We start from the raw sequence: 22,418 nt of genomic DNA on the forward strand, positions 1-22,418 counted from the left end.
GGCGGGGGAGGGGCTGGCCGTCACGTGGGGCGGGCGGGCGGGAGGCAGCCGGGCGCGCGTGGCGGCGCGGCGGGGCTCGGTGCGGAGAGCTGCGTCCTCTGCTGGAGGCTGCCTTGGTGCGCTCGGCCTCCTAACGCGGCAAGGGCGCGCAGCTCGGCCCTGCTTCTCCACAGGTGGCAGTTGCTTGACGAGCTATTAGCCCGCTGGATTAAAGGGAACGGCTCCTTTGTGGTGCGGCAGTGCACGCGTTCTGTTGCTGGCTGCAGCAAGTTTCGACCCGCTGAACTGCCTGGCGCCAACCTTGAGCAGCCAGCGGCTGTTAGAGCGGACGGAACCGTGGGTCTAAGGAGCATCTTGAGTTGTAAAGGCTTGGGGTTGCTGGTGAGGGTTGGCGGCAGATTTAATTGAATAGCTTTCCGGTAAAAACAGACTACCTGCGTTCACCAGAGTGTGGAAAATAAATGTTATTTGTAAGACCTGGATTTACAACGGTTCTCTGAACTCTCAAATCCACATGTCAGTCGAAGAAAGTTGTTTAATCCCTTTCAAAGAACGTTAGTGACTTGCATAGGTCTATAAATACCAAACATCAGGCATCACACTGATTTTTAAGGTCTCTGATTTGTGTTATTCCAGCGTACTTCAATAACTTTCAAGTGATCTGCATAAACTTTTTTTAATGTACTCCATAGACCAGAATAAATTAAAAATGTATTCCTGAATTGAATTAACATGTAAAGCATTTCATGGCAGGTGATAGCAGAACAAGGGGACACAGTCTCAAGCTGTGCCAGGGGAAGTACAGGCTGGATGTTAGGAGGAAGTTCTTCACAGAGAGAGAAATTTGCCATTGGATTGGGCTGCCCAGGGAGGTGGTGGAGTCACCGTCCCTTGGAGGTGTTCAAGAAAAGCCTGGCTGAGGCACTTGGTGCCATGGTCTGGTTGACTGGCTAGGGCTGGGTGCTAGGTTGGACTGGATGATCTTGGAGGTCTCTTCCAACCTGGTTGATTCTATGGTTCTATGATTCCGTAGCTTATTTCTTGTTCATTTTCTACAGACACAGATGGAAGATACACAGAAAAGCTTTACAAGAGTGGCTTCACTGAGCTGTGGCTTTTCCTTATTTGATAGAGTAATGCCAATCCAAACTTTGCGTAAGAGCTTCAGTTTGGAAAAAATTCAGTGGCTTGTTGACTTTGCCTTCCCTTTTTTGGATGAGTTGTGTTTGTGAATATTTCAGTATTTTTGCTGATCACCTCTAGGTGTCAGGAAGGATATTTTCCAGATTGTGTTACTCAAGTTTTTCCTTGATGGCACAAGGCTATCTTCATAAAAGTCTTCTGAATCTTGCCTCTCTTTTTGACAAATAGGTATGTGTTCATGAATAGGAGTCCACAGAACCACAGTGGTAGAGTTTTGCAGCTTTAAAGAATATAAACATTTTCAGGGGGAAAAGAAGGCTATTTGTATCTGTGTATAGACTGATTAAACATAATTTAGAAATTCCTCAATAGTGTCACAAATTTGTCAGTAAACCACATTTTTTTTTCCTGCAAACAAAATGGTAACAGTATAGAATCAGTCAAGGTTGGAAGGGACCACAAGGATCATCTAATCCCAACCGCCCTGTCATGGGCAGGGACATCCTACCCTAGAGCAGGCTGCCCAGAGCCTCATTCAGCCTAGCCTTAAACACCTCCAGGGATGAGGCCTTAACCACCTCCCTGAGTAACCCATTCCAGCCTCTCACCACTCTCATGCTGAATAACTTCCTCCTCACATACAGTATCTTTAGCTGTATTTCAATTTGAAATAATTAAAACAGATTTCTAATTAAAAAGTTCCCTATTACAGCATTTGAGCTCTGGCAAATGGTTATTTTGTTATGAAGAAGATAAATTACTATGTGGTGCCCAGGTTTTACCATCTGTTTTGTCACTGTGAATAAGTAGGTGTTCAGTTCAGAAGCTGCCCAGGGAAGTGGTGGAGTTGCCGTCCCTTGAGGTGTTCAAGAAAAGCCTGGCTGAGGCACTCAGTGCCATGGTCTAGTTGATTGGATAGGGCTGGGTGCTAGGTTGGACTGGATGATCTTGGAGGTCTCTTCCAACCTGGTTGATTCTTTGATTCTAGAAAAAATATGTACTTCAAATATGCCCATTTGGCAATGGCAACAAAACACTTCCAAGGATACATCAGCAATGCTAGATCACTGTAAGATATCCATAACATATCACTAAGCAATCAGCAGAATAATTACTTCTTTAGACTTCCTATATCTTAACTCAGCTCAACTTTGAACAAAATTAGCAACTGATTGCTGCAGATAAATGCATGAAGTCAACAGCAGCCCTTACAAAAAAAAAGTGTCTGGAGACACCAATGAGGACTGGTTGAGAAAGTAATACTGGAGACAAACAGAATGCATTTGAATATAATTGCTATATTAGTATAATGTAAAGTCATTTTGTAAACTGTAAACGAAGGTCCCAGTGGATGGAAGGCTGACCATGAGCCAGCAATGTGCTCTTGTGGCCAGGAATGCCAGTGCCATTCTGGTGTGTATTAGAAGGGCTAATCCGCCGAGAGAGGTTCTCCTCCCCTTCTACTCTGCCTTGATGAGGCCACATCTGAAATATTGTGCTCAGTTCTTGGCCACTTTGATTAAGGACAGGGAACTGCTTCAAAGAGTCCAGTGCAGAGCCAAAAAAATTATTAAGGAAGTGGAACATGTTCCTTGGGAGGAGAGACTGAGAAGGCAGCTGGGGCTCTGTAGTTTGAAGGATACTGAGAGGTGACCTTATTAATGTTTAAAAAATATGTAAAGGGTGAGTGCCAAGAGAAGGGAGCCAGGCTCTACCTGGTGATGCCCAATGACAGGACAAGGGGTAACGGGTGGAAGTTGAGGAAGTTCCATGTAAACATGATGAAATTTTTTTCACTGTGAGAGGACGGAATGGTGGAACAGGCTGACCAGAGGAGCTACGGAGTCTCCCTCTCTGGAGGTACTCAAGACCTGCCTGGATGCACTCCTATGTGATCTGCTCGAGGTGCACTTGCCAGTTAAAAGCAGTGATTGCGGAAATGTTTCCAGAATAGGAGCTCAGACAAGAATGGAGATTTGCACCCTGGGGTTGAAGGCGACACAGGAAATTACACTAAAAGGTTGGAAGAGGAAATTAGTCACTTTCAGCATGGACAGATAAAATGGATCATAAAGTAACAAAGATCAAATAAAAACTTTATCCATTTTTGTCACCCAGTAAAACATGCCTGGCTCTAGGTTTCATGAAGAGACTACCGATACCTCAGTTCTCCAACAGGAGCATTGACCCCTTTTGACGCGCCTCTCCTAAACACTGCTGTGGCAATACTCTGCTCAGTCGTACCTTCCTGGCTGCTCTCGCATGCTGCCTCAGAGCATAGGCGCGACTGTGTGACCCCTCACGGAGCCGATGAGCAGAGGAGCCCGAGAGCAGCTGAAGCTGAAGAATCACCTCACGGCCGTAGCACAGCCACTCCCGCCCTCGCAGCCGGCCCCGCCGTGACGCCAGCAACGCGCGGCGGGCTTCCCAAGGGAACAATTGCCGCCCCGCCCGCTCCGCGCTCCCGGCCCTGCTCTTCTCCCCGCATGCGCGGCGCGGCCCCGGGTTGCTGTGACATTGGACAGGGGGGAGGGGCGTGGCCGCTGCCCCTCGGAGCACGGAAGGAGAGTGGGGAGGTGTCGCGGCCCGGCCCGGCCCGGCCCGTCGGCAGCGCCCGGCTGAGCGGGGACCGAGCGAGTGACGGAAGGCGACCCCGGCGACAGCGGGCCGGGCGCGGGCGGTCCGCAGCATCTAGCGAAGAACAGCAGCCGGGGAGCCCCGGGGAGGGGCTGAACGGCTGCAGGGATGAAGGACAGGCTTGCCGACCTGGCAGAGGTGAGGGTGAGGACTCGGGGCAGGTCGGGGGGCGATGGGGCGAGAGGGGAGGCTCCAAAGGAAGGGGAACGGGTGGGCTGCGGTGAGAAGGGGGGCGGGAGGAGACAAAGACGGTGCGAGGGCCGTGCGGGCCCTTGTCGCCGCCTGAGTTAACGGTCAGCGGCGGGAAGGCTGATGTTCTGCTGCGGGACCGCGGAGCCAACGCCTCGGCCGCGTCTCTGGGGGGAGGGAGGTCTTCGCCCGTCGCGCTGGGACTGTTTTCCCGCTCCCTGCCCGGGGAGGGGGGTGGCTTCCTCCCTCCCGAGAGCCAGGGAGGCGCGGCGAGCCTGTGGATCTGGCAGCAAAGTTCAAGCTGCTCCGATTTTTATAGATCACCTTCCCCAGCTTCCTCCTGACCTCTGGCGCGTTTCAAACCTCAGCGTTTGCAGTGACAAACCGGAGAATAATTTTGTTTTCGGACTGGCCTTTCAGCCAATGACGAATGGATAAAGCTGTCTGCAGGTTCTATTTTCTGTGTGTTTACAAAATGGTAGCTGGATATGTTTATGCGACCTTTTCCTTTCCCTTGTTTGTGCTTTGGGAACAGTATCCTAAAAAGAAGTGAGAGTTGAAGGGAGGTACCATCATGGCCGTCTTCAACAGGATATGCCTTGCTTAAAATAAAAGGAGATTTGGTTTTCTTTTTTCTTGTAAAGAAATTGATTAAAAGAACACAGAGGAGTTCATGTGGTAGTTGTAGGACACCGCATATTTGTAAAAGCTGGCCTGAGCTGCATGTAGGTTTGGGGCTTGTTCATCCTACAAGTTTGTATCTTCTGGATCATTGAAGAAAAAAAGGAAAGACAAAAAAGACCCCAAAAAGTCACAAAGTCCAGCAACAGCATTGTGGAAGCTCCATCACCTAGAGATGGAATTTCCAGTCTCTTTGTCTTCTTTTTCAAAAGGATGATTTGACATCTGAAAAGTTCTTGCATGGTTAGGTTACATCTTTACCTGGAAAGATGTTTTGGAGTTATTCCAAGGAAGTGTGTCATTCTTTCAGGTGTACTTTCCTTTTCCTGTTTCTAAACATGTCCAGGCTGTAGGAATGCATGCCAGGTTTCATGCACGCTTCCCAGAAAGATGCAGCAGCAACAGTGTGAGCTGAATTTGCTTTTTAATTTATAATCCTGAACAAGTAGACTTCATTCAGCTTAGGGGAAGCAGCAGTATTCACTTGCACATTTGGATTTTTTTTTTTATTTAAAAGCTCTCAAACAACAAACTCTGCTTTCTCCTCTCCTTTAAATATTGTTAAAAGTTTTTAAAGCAATTGTACATAGAGGTTTTGAAGCCAGATTCAGTGTTTGGCATCTAACGTTACTATACTGCAGCAAGGTACTTCTTTAATGGAAACATTGCTGCAGGAAGGTTCTACTTGAAACACAATGGTCAGTATCCCTGAAGTGCTTCATATGTTCATCAACATAATTTTCTCTGTCTGTAGAATCATGGAATGATAGGAGTAGGAAGGAACTTCTGGACATGATCTAGTCTAACCTCCCCTCCAAGATCAGATTCACCTAGGGCAGGTTACACAGGACAGCATCAAGGAGGCTTTTGAGTGACTCCAGAGATGGAGATTCCACTACCTCTCTGGGCAGTCTGTTCCGATGCTATACTGTCCTGAAAGAAACTTCTCCACATGTTTAGATGGGCCTTCCTATGTTCAATTTCGTGCCCATTACCTCTTGTCACTGGGCACCACAGAAAAATGATGAATAATGGAAAATAAAGTTGCTTCTTCTTATTTTCTAGCTAGAAAAGGTCTTATATATGCTTTTTCAGAAGATAGTAACCATAACTGTCCACTTTCAGAGGATTATTTTAATATCATTTCTGTGTTATTCTAAGAAGGCCAAAATGAACATCTCTTTCCTCTCTCTGAATTGTCCTTTGATGCAGTTGATCATGCCCAGACAGGCTTTAGGTATTTTGAACACAAAGTGTAAAATTAAAAGAAGAATAAAAGGCTCTCTCTGAGCCAATACAATGTTTTTGGTAGTTGTTGATAATAGATATTTGCTGAAGAAAAAACAACAGGGCAAGTACATAGCAATGACTGTGTAAAATATTTTCCCAGCCTTCAATGGTTTGCTGTTCACTGATACAAGGCCAGTTTAAAATGGCTTTAAAAAGAGTTGTGGGATGTCAGACACTCAGTTCTGCACATTTAGCTAGTGTTGGATTAAAAACAGGTGTCTTTTCAAAGGTCTGCTAATAAAGCTCATTGAAACTTTTTTTTTAATCTTAGATGATTTAATAACAAGGTGTAAGCTGTTGAAGAAGATGTAAACCATCTCTGCCTAAAAATGGTATTTGAGATCTTGGGTTCAGGGTGCATTGTTCATATGACTCAAAAAGGAAAGCTGTCAGTTGACATTCACTTCTCTTGATGAAATGTTTTTAGAGTACGTTTTTTATATTTCTTTGAGTGTTACTGAGGCTGTCTTAGACATAACCTTTGAATGATACATTTATATTTCATTGTAGCTTTTGCTTTTTTTAAAAAAAAAGGTCTGGAACTGAAATGCATTGGGGTTTTTGTAGACTAAGTCTTGTGCATTCACTTGGTGCCCTCAAAACTGTAGGAATTAAGAACTACAAAGGCACAGAAGTTAAAATTGGTAGAATTGGGTGGGATGGAAAAAACTGCAAAAGGAACCTTTTCAGAAGGAAGGAAATGTTACTGAGTTCATTTTTTCCTGAGCTAAGCTCTTATGTTAGTCTTTGTTCTAACATGGGATTTTCTGAAGATGACCTCTGTGTTTTCCCTGTCACAACAGAATAAAGCAATTTCTCATAGACAGTCACCATATGATGTTTTTTTCTGATAGTACAATGCATGTTAATATTGACTTGCCAAAGCTGCCTGACAGACCTCCTTGGCCTTCAAAGTCTTCTTTAGCTACTCTGATAGAAAACAATTAATGGAAATGCTGATGCTCTAAGGAGAAACTAGAGCATTCTGCAGTCCACTCCTTAGGTCTCATGTATTGAGATTGACAATGGTCAGTTCTAGGCTTATGGGGGAATACATTTGGTCAAGACTGGGAAGTAACTAACCTTGAATGAAGTTCCAAGGACGAGTCTGTATGGTTTTAGTTGAAAAGCTGGTTTAATTTTCAAAGGTCAATAATTTAGTAAGTTATCTCAAACTAGAATAATTCCTGCAATTCTGTAAGGTATGGGACATGTCAAAAGTTTCATAAACCACACTAGCTCCTACACATAGCTGCGAACTTTGAGTATCTGTGTTGGCATGTAGAACAACTTCTGAGGGAACTTTATGCATTTTGTAAGTCTATGAATGTTTATGGAGTTGTATGGCTTAGACTTTCATTGCCAAGGTCAATGTCTGAGCTGCAAACAGACTTCATTAGATTGCTTTTGGCGTTGACGTGAAAGTTTTTATGGGTTTTTTTGTGATAATGCTTACACTGGGGAGATAAGGTCTAGGAGAAACAATATGTTTCTGCTAAACTTGATGATAAAAGCAAGCTCTTAGCTGAATTGCATGCTTCTCGAAAGAAGATGCATCAATGAAGTTAAAGAGTTAACCAATAAGCTATACTTTAGATAACATAGGGAGCAGAGGTTGACAAGTCATCAGCTGTCTCAGGTGATGATGTTCCAAGTTAGGCTGTCCTTTCACAAACTGTAGACAGCAAACTGATCTGCCACTAGTGTCACTGCAACCAACTGTGAAGTGAAATGAACATGAAATAGAGTGACTGCAGGGTGGGTAAACCTTGCCTTCAGCCCAGCGTCCACAAACTGAACTTTCGTTTGTTTAAGAATCTCTCACGTCTTTAACACATTACTGAGCTCTTCAAACCAAAAACTGCCACAGTGAGTCTCTTAGCTGATACTATTTTCATCATTTTTAGTTCAGTTAAGTGTAAGATCTGGTTATAAACATACTAATATAGAACTGGTAGCTTTGTAGCACTGCAGTCTCTGGAATGGGTTCAATGACTTCATTTGGGCACAGGCTTCCTCATTGATTTGTATTAAGCAAGAATCTTACAAACACATCCTTAAATACCGAGTTCTTGCAGTCGTCTTCTCAAAATGAGTAACTACAAAAAGTCTTTAATGACACACAGCACTAAAAGTGATTGGAGGATGACCGAGGAGACAGAACGTCTTAATTTCTCTATTTCAGTTGTGCCACTATGATTTCCCCATAGCATTAAAATCAGATGATTTCTTACAAACATCATCATAGGGCTTTATGCAGTCCCTGAATTTACAGAAAAGGAACTGTCACAGAGTGTAAGTAGTTGCTTTCCTTGAAGATTTGGAGTACTCTTAATTTTTGTGCATAGATCTTCATGGAGTATAACCTTCTTTATTAAATAATAGCAGTGTTTGACATTGGATTAAATTGCAGAATTGTCATGCAAATAATAGGCATCTCATCTAATATAATAAAACCAGGAAAAAAAGAGCTTACTGGGTGATAAGTTCAGGGTTTAGGAGCAGAAAGTGGGTGCTAGAAGGTCAAAGGCAGAGGAGCTTGTATGAAAAAAGAATCCTGGATGTGAAAGTCCTATAATGATATCTATCTTGTGGTTTGGTTTTTGAAACAGATAAACCATTGACTGTATAGTACAACAATATTTTGTTCTAATTTTGACTTAGTGCAGTTCAAACAGTCTGTGCTCTACAGAGGGAACCAGAGAAATGCAAGTTGAAGCTTTGCCTTTATGTGATGTACACTAATTCTTTCACTTTGATAAAATTTGAATCTCATTTCCTGTCAAGATCCATGTATTCCAGGCTGGCTGAAGGTTTAGGGAAGTGTGACTCTGGGAACATGTGCCCTGGAGATTTGTGAGAACCTGTCAACTTGAGCTTCTGCCTCCTTGGCTGCTATTCTAAGAGATGATCCATTATGTAATGCATGGATAGTTTAGTGTAGTGTAATTATGTCTCAATTGGTGTGCAGCAGCAGCCTTGAAAACACCTGAGGGCAAAACTAGTAAGCAGATGTTGGTAGCTTTTTGTTCTAGCTTTCATAAGATATTTCGCTTATTACATCGCATGGCAGTCATCAGCATCTCTCCTAGCATTTCTTTGAGAGGGTTTGATTCACTGCCTCAGTAAACTGAATATTATTTTCAGTTTATGTGGAAGTATCTTTATGCTATGAGAGAAGAGTCATGTACCAAATTGTGTTTTAATATTTTTTATGACAAGTAATGAAAACTGACATCACTTGAGGGCTGGTTCTATCCTGAAATTTACAGAAGTTCACGCCTTAGTATAAACAACTTCATGGTAGTCAGATTACTTTCTTTGGACTTCTGCTTAGTTGTTTTTAGATTTCAGTCTTCAAAAAAGGAAAAACTTATTTTTTAACTTTACAGATGGTTGGCCAAAATGTGCATGCAGTGGGAGCACTGTGAAAAAAGTCATTGTTTCAGAGCAGCATTCTGACTTTACTTCATAGATCTTTGTTCTGCCGCTCTTTACAGGGTAAAGGAAATGAAGATGGAGAGACAGTTATTATTGAAAAAGACCATTTTATGGATGACTTCTTCCAACAGGTAAAGTTATATTTTTCACCATGCATTAAAGACTTGACAGGTTTCACTCTGTGCCTTTTAAATGTCTTTAACAATAATAATAAAATAGTGTTTCTGCTGAGATTTCTGTCAACTACTTACAGACATTGCAATGAAATACTTTACAGTTTTTATAACCAAAGACTCTTTTTGTAGTCGTTGCCTTAAATTACTGTAATGTTTTCCTTTTGGTATTTCTCTTTCTCTAGGTTGAGGAACTTAGAAATAACATAGCAAAAATAGCACAAAATGTGGAAGAAGTGAAGAAGCAGCACAGCATTATCCTGTCAGCACCAAATCCTGAAGGAAGTGAGTATTGCTTTTCTTAGATATCAGATGTGTGGCAAGATACTCTGCAATACATTTTTGTTTGCTTTAGCTGTCTATAGGAATAGGACATCAGATGTTTAGAATGCCAAATCTAACACAATGTATTTAAATGTTTCCATATTTAATATTAATAGTTTAATTTGCTTTTTAGTAGCTTTTTAAAGTCTCATTTGAGTAAATACATTTTCAGATTTTTTCTTGAATCATTCAAACCTTTGCTAGACCAATACTCTTGAAGTTGATTCTGTCTTCAGAAACTTAAGAGGGTAGTTGCATTTCTTTTAATCTGTAAGGATGTTGAAATTGTCAGCTGAAGCCCATGCAGTAGAGCCATCATCTCCTCTTTAGTCGAGACAGGATCCTGTCTAACACTAAAGCTGCAACCAGCTGCTTCAGTAGTAATTAGAGTCCCATGCTGGAGCACTATTTTTAGAGGCTGTAACCCCAGAGCTGACAGTGATGATGTGCTTTCTGACCAGAGAACTTGAAAGTTTAGAGAACTTGCCCAGAAACGTGTATCCTTCTCTGTTCTCAACACTTCTTAGCTCAAGACATGCCTGCATTTGTGGGCAGTGTTTAAGGAAATAGGAAGAAAAGATGCTCTAATGCTTTCGTGGAATATTGCAACACTAGCTCAATGTTTATCATCATCTTCTTGATGAAAACTGAACTTCAGCTGTTAGTTTTTCTTTTGCAGACTGCTTTTTGTCTTAGCAGTCAAACACAGCCAGTGAATCTCAGGTTTAATATGAGTTGATCTGAATGCTTAAAATCTGTGGTCTCAGCTTCTATCAGCTTGTGTTTGTGCTAAAATTTGTGCTCAATAATACATTTGAATTGTGTAGGAATGTGACATTGCTTCTAAGTAATGTGTGCTCTTGTAAATCTAGTGTCTGCAGTAAACCAAATAATGCTAAGGTCTGCATGAGTACTCTGGGGAGTATTCTTTAACAAATACAGGCTATGCATGGTAGAGTTATGTTAATAAACATTCATGATAAACAACAGAACTAAAAACATGTGAGATACATTTGTGTTTTCACTTGGTAGATTCAAAGGAACTTTCATTTTGATCAGCAGATGAATATTACCCTGGTTTAATTGGTGATAACATTTTCCAAGTGTAAGAGCCTACAGTAAGAAGGAGCAATTTGCTGAAAGGCTGTTACAAAAATCGTATTTCAAGTACCTGAGATTATATAAAACTCTGCATGGTTGTACTGAATAGAGTTAGGAGATGGCTACTGGGTTACAATTACCAATCATTAAACAGTTCTTTAAAAAATGTTTGCTTTTTGTTTGTTTGGTGTTTTGGGCTTTTTTTTTTTTTAAGGAACAAAGGAAGAACTTGAAGAATTAAATGAGGAAATAAAGAGGATTGCTAATAAAGTCCGAGCCAGATTAAAGGGTAAGTAGTGAGGAGAAAGAAAACTACTGTCACTTGGGATGGTAGCCATGTTACAAACTTAATGCATTGCAACTGAACTCCTAAAAGCTGCTCAATTGTACAGCTCTTAAAGAAGAGAGAGAACTTCCCATGTCAGTACAGTGTCATCCACTACTTCATTCCTCCTTGGCAAGCTTCACTGCTGATAAATACCAGATCTTAGCACAGCCTAGCAGTGTGTGGTAGAGGACAAAAAGCTTACTTGATTTCAGATACAACCTAGAAAATTGCAATGCAGTGTAACTCCTCTCTGTACAAATGTATTCTGCAACTAAAATACTGGGGTTTGCTCATAGTGTTTTGCACGAAGATTAACTTGAACTGCAAAAAGACAATCTTAATGGCATAAGTGTCTACAAAGGGAATTGCTTTAGAGCTCCTATTTTAAATTCAGACTAGCTAATTTTACTGTGGTTTTCTCCTGTGAGTTGTCTTACTTGCTGAAATACAGGTTTTAAATACTAAGTGTTTTAACATTACTGTTTTACAATTACTATATACATTTGTCCTTCCATAAACACTAGTGCATGGTGTTTACTGTTTAAGCTGTCAGAGCAACCCATTTTCTTACACCTTTTGAAATTCTTCCATAGCAATAGACAGTAGTGTTGACTGCTAAGACTATTTAAGTAATTACTGGGTTTTAAGATCTCTGCCAACTATTTAAATGATTTTTAAGTTGATGTATTATCTATCACTACCACTCTGCTCTAGAATGTTGAAAGGTGTCTATGGGGAACTTGTACATGAAGAAGGTAGTAATGAATAGGATTTACAAAGTAACTGAGCTATACTATTAAGTAATTATACTGAATATTGACTCGTATGTATGTGTTGTTCCTAGCTATTGAACAAAGTTTTGATCAGGGTGAAAATACTAATCGGACATCAGTGGACCTCAGGATAAGAAAAACACAGGTATGATCACTTGATAAGCTTAAAGAAAATAAAAGGACTCTAGTAAATCCTAGAACAAGTTTGACTTTTCTGAAGTAGTTTCAGAACTCTGTGTTCTGTTTTGCTGGAGTAGAAATACCACTTTCAGTTGTTGTGCAGTAGTATTTGCTGTATCCAAAAACAAAACAAAAAAAAAATCAATAAATGTTTTTGTTCCACGTTTTTAAATCCTTGAAAAACAGCACTCTGTATTAGCTCACAAGTTTGTGGAGGTCATGACGGAATACAACGAGACTCAAACTCTCTTTCGAGAACGCAGCAAAGGTCGGATACAGAGACAGTTAGAGATAAGTAAGTGACCTGAATATGCTTCTTAAAAAAATACCCATTGTGTTGTTAGTACCTCCCTTGTTTCTTACTGCTTAAAGATGGGACAAAGCATTGTACATGCACATCTTGAACACATCCTTGAATCACGTGAGGGGGGGAATATATATTTTAGCATGTTAATCTTTGATACTGCTCTTCAGAACAGCTGTGAAGGGAAACAGAAAAGTCAGTGTATGTTTTGATGTTGAAAAGTATTTTAAAAATACCTTTGTCCTGTGTTGTATTTACTTTCAATGTTAGAAACTACTTTGAAAAAGACATTAAGAAGAGCTGCACATTCTGAAGATGGGAATGTTATTAAAAGCTATTCAAACATTAACGTCCTAAACAGGGCAGCTTTTTGCACTGTGCTGGTTTTGTCAAGAAGAGTGTCTGTTAAATTCAACTTACATGAGATCAATGGTGCCATTATATGTACTAATAATTTCTTGACTGACTCATATTTGACTTCATCATTGACTATTATGAGGAGTATTCAGAAAGGTACATGAGTCTACTCTGACTGGATAGGGCTGGGTGCTAGGTTGGACTGGATGATCTTGAAGGTCTCTTCCAACCTGGTTGATTCTATAATCTGCCTCAGAAGTTGTCTAAAAAAACCCAATGGCATTAAAAAGCCTTTTTGAACACCTTCCTCTAAAAGCAAATACATATATTGGATAGAAAATGCACACAGGAAAGTTTAAAAACTATAAGATAACTGCTTTTCATGTGCTTCTCAATTTTGTCACTGACCTCTCAGGCTAATGGTTTAATTCATCATTTCAGTAAAGTTACGTTCTTCTTTGTCTATACATTTGAGGGAAGGGACCCTGATACCTCAGAACCTGGTTCTTTTAAGTTAATGCTCTTATTACCCAATTAGAGCCTTTAGCTTTTCCTCTGCACTAAAATGTCATGACAGGTTATACAGCATTTGTGGTAATAACATCAGAAAGTAATATTCAAACTATAACTTTCAACTGATAGGACCAGAATTGTTAAGTTATTTCAGATTTTCCACGGGAAGGACAGGAACTTGATATTTAATTTTTCACAGTATCACAGTATCACCAAGGTTGGAAGAGACCTCACAGATCATCAAGTCCAACCCTTTACCACAGAGCTCAAGGCTAGACCATGGCACCAAGTGCCACGTCCAACCTTGCCTTGAACTGCCCCAGGGATGGCGACTCCACCACCTCCCCAGGCAGCCCATTCCAGTGTCCAATGACTCTCTCAGTGAAGAACTTTCTCCTCACCTCGAGCCTAAATTTCCCCTGGTGCAGCCTGAGGCTGTGTCCTCTCGTTCTGGTGCTGGCCACCTGAGAGAAGAGAGCAACCTCCCCCTGGCCACAACCACCCTTCAGGTAGTTGTAGACAGCAATAAGGTCACCCCTGAGCCTCCTCTTCTCCAGGCTAACCAATCCCAGCTCCCTCAGCCTCTCCTCGTAGGGCTGTGCTCAAGGCCTCTCCCCAGCCTCATTGCCCTTCTCTGGACACGCTCAAGCATCTCAATGTCCCTCCTAAACTGGGGGGCCCAGAACTGAACACAGTACTCAAGGTGTGGTCTAACCAGCGCAGAGTACAGGGGCAGAATGACCTCCCTGCTCCTGCTGACCACACCATTCCTGATGCAGGCCAGGATGCCACTGGCTCTCTTGGCCACCTGGGCACACTGCTGACTCAATACTGTACAATACAAATCATTTCAATGTGGTGTGTAGCTCACATCTGCAACGGTCATACCAGTGCAATTGATAGGATTCAGTTTGCTTAAACATCAAAATAATAAACTGCATCAATTGCTAAAGGTATTATAAAAAGTAGAAGTGAAGATAGATTATGGGTAATCATCTTCTCCATGTGGAATATAAATGTCATTGGTAAAATCTTAATTTGCATAAAGATTTTATTGCCCCCTCTCACTGATGGGAAGTGAGTAAATTAGGTGCCACTGTGATGACTGAAGAGGTAAACATTGACTGTTATGTAAACACTCTAACTCAAGCTCTTCCTTCTGAAGAGCACTCCGTTTAAAAAGGTTCATATGTATATTGTAAATATTTCTGACCAAACTCCTCAAACAAGACACCACCACCCCAAAAAACAAATCAACCAAACAAAAAATCCAACACCAGCAAAAACAACCAAACTGCCAACCAGGTGTTTTTTTTCTGTATGCAGAACGGCACAGTACATTGTTCTACCCTGAAAAATGCTCAATGCAAGAGTTTTCTTTGAACTGTCATCCTTCTCATATGGTAACATTGTATGTTCAATAAGTAATGGTATGTGAAGTACTCTTGTTTTTATCCTAGCTGGAAAGACCACCACTGATGAGGAACTGGAAGAAATGTTAGAGAGTGGTAATCCTTCAATTTTCACTTCTGATGTATGTATTTCTGGTCCACTTACCTCTCTTCTACTGCTTCTGCTGTTTAGAGAGTGCGTCAGCACATTCCTACTTATGTCTGTATCTCTGTTTTCATTCTCCTGAAGATCATATCGGACTCTCAAATAACTAGGCAAGCTCTGAATGAAATTGAGTCACGTCACAAGGATATTATGAAACTGGAATCTAGCATACGGGAACTACATGAAATGTTTATGGACATGGCAATGTTTGTGGAGACTCAGGTAAATGAACCAATTCAAACATGTAATTTTTTTTTATCCAGTCTTCCTTGTTGAAGTATGCAGGAACAATCTATTCAGATAATACAGGCTTAGAGTGTTCTTAATTGTGCTTAGAATATATTAGTCACTAAAGTTGTTGTGTTTTAGATAAATGTACAGTCTAGATACACTTGAAGTATATACTATGAGTAACTAAAATAGAGTTTCAGTTGGTATATTTGTTGTTTGGTTTTTTTTTCCCCAACATACTTATATTGCAGCATGCTTTATTTTAAGTATGTTTTAATACAGCTCTCTCCTGGAATGTTGGCTAATATCTTGGGAAATCTGGAGTTCTCACAGACCTGTGGTAGAATAAAATGTACGTTTGTTTTACGTGCAAGTTGCACATCCTAAGTACAGTTACTACTATAATTAGCATGAATTTAAAGGGAGTGACAGGTCATTCAAGTTGTCTTTTATATTCATAAGCTTTGTCTTGACATGTCCATAAATTCGTTCTGTTTGTCTAAGAAAAATACCTTTTAACTTCTGTTCTTGAAATTCTTTCACTTCGAAGGAAAGTGAAAATAATAACATTCAGGAGAGGAAATTTTCTGAAAGGGATTTTCTTTTTTACTTGGGATTTGTTCTAGAAGTCCTAGAAATTGCTCTGAAACTAAGTATTTCCAAGACAAATTGGTAGCACTTTTCTTTTGAATTAGAAATGAACAAAAGTTACTTTGTGCATCATTCTTTAATGCTTTGCTGTTTACTGCTGCTGATTATTTCTTCTGATGGACAGAAACACAGGTAACAGACTTACTGTAACTTTTCACCAATCCTCCATTTCATTGCCAAATTTTATTTATCACAATTAATTTAAATTTGTTATGTATTGTCATTCTAAGCCCTCAGTTCTGAGTAGCTTTTGAATTTCTGTTACATACATGCATTGTCTTAGTTAACTGTTGAACCTTGTGACAAAGTAGTCAGTATCCTTTCCCACCTTCAGGCACATCAGGGATTTCTGATCTCTTGTGTGTCGGTTTTAGTTTCAGCTGTTAAAACGTATCTTGCATTCAAAGATATGTTGTCAGGTGTTCAGTATTTTTCCTGCACAAAGGAGAAATGTGCTTGTCCTGCCCATAAATGTTTCTTTGGTTAGAACTTTGAGCCCTTGTTTCTCATTCCCTTTTTCATTTACACATCAAAGTAGAAAAAATAATGCCAGCCACTAATATGTACACGATTCATTTGTTTAAAGTAATTTTTGATGTTTTTTAGCCTTTCATCTCTTAGGTTCATTAAACAAAGATCCATGGATTCTAATAACGTTTTGTTTGTTTTTATTTTCAAAATTTCATTTTAAGGGTGAAATGATCAACAACATAGAAAAGAATGTGATGAATGCAACAGATTATGTGGAACATGCAAAAGAAGAGACAAAAAAGGCAGTTAAATATCAAAGTAAAGCACGAAGGGTATGCTATCTTTCTCTAATTGTGCTAGTTAGTACGGTAGCATAGTGTGAACCTTCAATTTTAGCTGATTTCATTGTGGTATTCAATCCATCGAGGTAGCATTAACATATGCATTTTACTTTTTTGTAGTTGTGATATTTAAAATTAGATTAGAAAACATAGTTATAAATTAGCATATGACAAGGGAAGATTTACCAAAGGATTTTACAAAGATACAAAAAAACCTCCCAACCCCATAATCCAGTAGAAATCAGACCATTTTCAATGTGAGTTAATTTGTTAATAATAAAATACATTGTCAGTAGAGGATAGAAAAGTCTTGTACTCAGATACAGAGAAACAAGTCATACACAGCTAAGAGTGGGTTCACAGTTTTCCACTTAAAAAGCTGTTGTTACAGAGAGTAAAAACCCCAAAATTAATACACTACACCAGTAGGAAAAAAATCACAGGTGCTTATTATCAACTAGCACGGTACCTTTAATTAGTAAGACTCTAACAAAGGTTTTTGGATCTTTATCACTGCTGAGCTTACCTGGATGTGTAGCTATTAAATCACCATGTTAGCATGAACATTTCCAGTTTTGCTAAAGCAGGCTTACTTTTAGAATTCCATGTGTAATTGTTCTGCTTACAGACAACTCCTCCTGTACTCCTATAAATATAAGTACCAGATAAAGGGGATCTTCACCCTGGAAAGGGTGTGGCATTTAACCACGACACTCAAGTTTGTGGAGAAACTGAGTTCAGAATAACATTGAGGCATTTTCCATGGGCATGGAAATTTGTTTCAGTATCTCTTTCCATCAGAAAGCCAAACAATGGATTCTTAAATCAAAGCAGTTTATTTTTGTATTTTATGATTGTAGGGTGATTGAAGTGTTCCTTTCACATTATAATTGTCCCTTTTGAGATGCTGTACAATTTCGTGAAGCTTTTTACTGTGAGTTGGATTTGAGAGAATAATGTGTCTTTATATGGAGAGGTACATCTACAGATAAATAACCTGTCTGGCCAATTTTTTAAAGACCTAATTTAAGAAGTGTCAAAAGAGCACACTTAATAGTCTTGTCATTTCTTATAACCATATAGATATTAATGACACTAGTTCACCTGTAAACACTGTTTAAAGATGCTTATTTGTGTGCATGCAAGAGTGCACAGATACATTTATTTCACCTTGAGACTAATGCAAGCTTTAATAAAAATGACCGTGGATCTAAAAACTATTGTATAAAATGAAAAATAAAAGCAAATCTTAGTGTGCTTAATATTTAAAAAAAATAATACTTTGTTTCTTGACAGAAAATGTGGATAATTATCACTGTATCATTGGTGTTGATTGCCATAATTGCTCTAATTATTGGTTTGTCTGTTGGTGTTCGGTGATGCTTGGATAATCTCAGCATGCATGACTTCCTGCCAGTCTGGCAGTAAGTAACTAATCAACTAATTTTGCTCTTGTTTTATTCTGGTGACTTGTATTGTTCTACTAACCCATAATATCTGTACAGTTAATATTTAGGGGGTGGGAAGGGGTGGCAGGCTTGGCATGCATTGGTGGATCTTCTCTGTCTATGCATCCTATGAAAGTGCTGTGCACGGGAATACTGAAAACTGACATCTAGTGGTAAACTGCTACATTTACAGAATGCAATTATAAACACAGAGGGAAACAAGAGGAGAAAAATCCAAGTATTGTCTTGCAGTCCTTTGAATTTTTGTTTTTATCATGCTCCAAGTTCACATCAGCAAACACTCTGCATAAGATATGGAATACTACTTACACTTGGAACTTCATCAAATGGAGTTTTCTGTGATTGAAAGTAAAGATTTCATAAAAGATGTGCGCAGCCTTAAAGTTGGCTATTATGCCTTGCAAAGCATCCTCAAATTTCTTACTTCAAGGCTATTAATACCACACTGAATAAAGTGGTGGGAAATAACAATGCATTTGAAAACTTCTGCAAAGATTCTGACTGGAATTTTAGAACATATATTTGAGAATACTTTTAATCTTCAAATTTTTGCTCTACTAATCTACCATTCTTGTCGAGATAACACCTAGTAGGGCTAGGCAGAAAACAGCAATTAACTCTTTGGAGTGCAATGGAAACTCAGCTTTTTACATGTAGTCTCTTCAAGCTGTACATTGAAGCACCACAAGCAGGCTATCATATCAGACAGTTAATCAGGAATTCAGTTTCCCATACTAACACTTTTAATATCAAAATTGTTAGTTTTGATAAGGTTTCTTCTCAGCTTTGACAGAATTTACTATATCATTGCTTGTAGTCAGAAATACTTGACCTAATATCATAATGCTTGATGCATTTATATAGAACCTGTCTTTTATCCCACGCTGCTCTTCTGAACTGTTACCTACACAATGTTTTTACTGACTTTTTATTGCCTTACACAAAGTGCAATTGCAAAGGTTTGAGCAGGCTACAAATATTTATCCAAGGAGGGTGACAGTAAGCAGTGTTACTATACTTTAGTCTTGACATAGAAGTAAATGTTCACCAGTGCATATGTTTCTATATGTAATGTAGTTGGCTATGAGTAGTAAGTTTCAGTAAAGCAAAATGCAGAAATGCTACAGCTCTATCATGTAACCATGGTTACATATATGTTAGATTACTTACTGCTGTGATTTCCTATCATTAATCTTTACCAAAAATCCAAATACTCAAATGGAATATCAGAATTAATTTTCTATTGCCATGCATGTATTTTAACAGTTCTCTATCTGACAATGTATTCCACTCTCAACTTTTCTCTGTTTTTGTTTCATTTTTTTTCAGAAATTGATGTTCATAATTATATGTGTAGCTGTATTGCTTCTGATACTTGGAATTATCCTAGCAACAACATTGTCATAACAAGCACATTCCAAGAATTTATGAACCTTCAGAAACTCCAAAATACATCTTCAGGAAAGCCAAACATTTTTAATATATGATGCCTTACACTGTTCCACAATGATGACCTATTACTAATGGTTAAAAACAAAATCACTTCAAATGTTTACTCATAAATGAATATCAGAATGTACTTGGATATGTATGGATTTTCACCATAAACTATACATTTGTAGGACTGAAACTTAACTCTAAATTGTTTTGAACTAAAGTAACTTAGGATTTGTTTTCATATCTCAGGGTTACAGACAGTTTAAATAGGGAATGGAGAGACTTGTGTTCTGACAGTTTGGCTTTTTTCCTAGTGCTAACATAAATCTAATAATGAATTTCAGTACCTTACTAGTGCTGCTTTTGTTAGAACTCTTGAAAATATTTTCATGAGATGTAGCCTTGTCTTTAAGTGTACTAATTATTTAGTAACCTTAACCTATCTAAGCTTTATACTTAACAGAATTTTCTTCAAGTGCTAAAATATTTTATCCTGAAAGGCTACTTGTTTAACTGCCTGTCGTATTACACTTCAGAAGAAAAAGCTATTTTTGCACTTTCCAAGTTGAGGTGTTACTTTCTCTTCCAACATGACTAAGGTTAATTGCTTTAATTTATTTCCTTGCCTTTATAATGAAAATGGAATTGTAACATTTCTGGTAAAAGAATGCAGTAATGAAGTGCACCAGATTTGGTCTTGAGCAGAAAGTTTTACAGATAATCTTTGTGCAAAGGAGATTGATGGATCAGTTTAGCCTTAGTGTTCATATGACAAAAACCACACTTTTTCTCTAAAAGTCAAGATTTCTTATTCAGAAGCTTGCTAATATTGATGTGTGAATACAGATATAGGGATAAACTCCCTCAGAACAGTCCGAGATGTAATACAAGCTAAGACACTGATTTGTTATGAAATGTTTGTTATATAACATATATGAAGTGTTTTAGCATCTGTACACCAGTTGCAATGCTAGCTTGCAAGACTTGAAAGCTTGAAAGACTTCAACTGTAACCAAATAACTGCTTTTTGTTACAGGTTATTTTTGTATTTTGTGTGTAAAATACTTGTGACTTGAATTTTTGACTTCTCATTGTTTATGGATATCCATGTAGATATGTAGATACATTTACACTGTAAAAGCATTAGAGGAAAGTATGTATGCCTTTTTAAAACACAGTTTCTAAAGCTGTATTTGTCCATGTTAACTTCAATAACGTGATTCTAAAAGCATAAAATCCTTAAACCTAGGTTTTGTTGATGGTGTCTGAGATCAGAATTACTAAGTAAACTTTAATTCAGTCTGTTCACTTAATGAAATTGAGCAAAGTTTACAATTTACATTGTATATATTAATATTCTTGCTTTGCTGTCCAAATACACTGTGAATGTGCTGGAGCTATTCAGATGTCAAACTGGTTTTTTGTTTTAAAAGAGAAAGACAGAAACAAACACAATTATTGATCCTTTTGCCAAGTCAGCCATAAAGAAGTCACCTAAAAAATTTTTGGCTTCAATAATGAACAAATTTCTTTACCTCTAAGTCCAGAACACTCACTGATGTTTGAGATGAAGTTTACAGGCAAAGTAAGGAAAGACTGCTTGCTTTAGTACTCATTCTAGGGAAAATATATTTTTAATCTATAATTTTCTAGATTTTTATCATAACTGTTATTTATACAGAGACACAAATTAGAGCGTGGGGATTGGAAATCAGTTCTGCTGTTTAACAGCTGGTTACTCCAAATCCCATCATGTTAAGTTTTATTTATAATGTGATAGCTTGCCCCTTAAAAGCAGAACTTTGAATAGGCTACTCCATACTTGTTATGTAGCTGCCTCAATGAGTTTGTTTTAAAACAAAACAAAACTTGTTTTTTGTTTCACATGAACCTCTTGTTAATAGTGGAGAGGAGTAATTCTCTAACCTATGCACTAATAAATTTGTCTAAGTATTCTGTGGTTGTTTTTTATATTGGTGATGTTACTGTGACCTTTGTGAATACTTAGGTATTTGGATAAGGCTGGTCTGTTTTTATTGTGGCGAATGTCTGCCGCTACTTGGACTGGTAAATGTAGTCCATTTACTAAAACTACCCAAACATACTAGTGCTCATCTCCTACTGGGGCCTCTTCTCCTTCATCTTCCCTAGCCCTATATGCAGGGTGCTGCACTTTGGCTACAACAACCCCAGGGAGAGATACAGGCTAGGGTCGGAGTGGCTGGAGAGCAGCCAAACAGAGAGGGATCTGGGGGTGCTGATTGATACCCACCTGAACAGGAGCCAGCAGTGTGCCCAGGTGGCCAAGAGAGCCAGTGGCATCCTGGCCTGCATCAGGAATGGTGTGGTCAGCAGGAGCAGGGAGGTCATTCTGCCCCTGTACTCTGCACTGGTTAGACCACACCTTGAGTGCTGTGTTCAGTTCTGGGCCCCCCAGTTTAGGAAGGACACTGAGATGCTTGAGCATGTCCAGAGAAGGGCGACGAGGCTGGGGAGAGGCCTTGAGCACAGCCCTACGAGGAGAGGCTGAGGGAGCTGGGATTGTTTAGCCTGGAGGAGGCTCAGGGGTGACCTTATTGCTGTCTGCAGCTACCTGAGGGGTGGTTGTGGCCAGGAGGAGGTTGCTCTCTTCTCTCAGGTGGCCAGCACCAGAACAAGAGGACACAGCCTCAGGCTGTGCCAGGGGAAATTTAGGCTTGAGGTGAGGAGAAAGTTCTTCACTGAGAGTCATTGAACACTGGAATGGGCTGCCCGGGAGGTGGTGGAGTCGCCGTCCCTGGGGCAGTTCAAGGCAAGGTTGGACGTGGCACTTGGTGCCATGGTCTAG

General features: G+C 39.5%; 1 protein-coding gene across 5 annotated transcripts; it reads left to right on the top strand.

The window, feature by feature from the left end:
* The first annotated feature begins 3,646 nt into the window (after positions 1 to 3,646).
* On the top strand, positions 3,647 to 21,544 carry STX2 (syntaxin 2). 5 transcript variants are annotated; one of them, XM_064168174.1, is made up of 11 exons: positions 3,647 to 3,918; positions 9,441 to 9,512; positions 9,740 to 9,839; positions 11,194 to 11,268; positions 12,152 to 12,225; positions 12,447 to 12,555; positions 14,895 to 14,968; positions 15,076 to 15,213; positions 16,566 to 16,676; positions 17,982 to 18,042; positions 19,484 to 21,544. In XM_064168174.1, the coding sequence occupies exons 1-11, from the start codon at positions 3,889 to 3,891 to the stop codon at positions 19,639 to 19,641; spliced, it is 1,002 nt and encodes a 333-aa protein (XP_064024244.1). In that variant the 5' UTR covers positions 3,647 to 3,888; the 3' UTR covers positions 19,642 to 21,544. The 5 variants fall into 5 exon arrangements, with proteins under 5 accessions (XP_064024244.1, XP_064024240.1, XP_064024241.1 ...); XM_064168170.1 differs by having other exon boundaries at positions 3,647 to 3,924; positions 17,982 to 18,109; positions 19,484 to 19,569; XM_064168171.1 differs by having other exon boundaries at positions 17,982 to 18,109; positions 19,484 to 19,569.
* Positions 21,545 to 22,418: the final 874 nt, after the last annotated feature.

This window comes from Pogoniulus pusillus, chromosome 30 (assembly GCF_015220805.1).
Source record: "Pogoniulus pusillus isolate bPogPus1 chromosome 30, bPogPus1.pri, whole genome shotgun sequence".
In the NCBI taxonomy this organism is placed as follows: Eukaryota; Metazoa; Chordata; class Aves; order Piciformes; family Lybiidae; genus Pogoniulus; species Pogoniulus pusillus.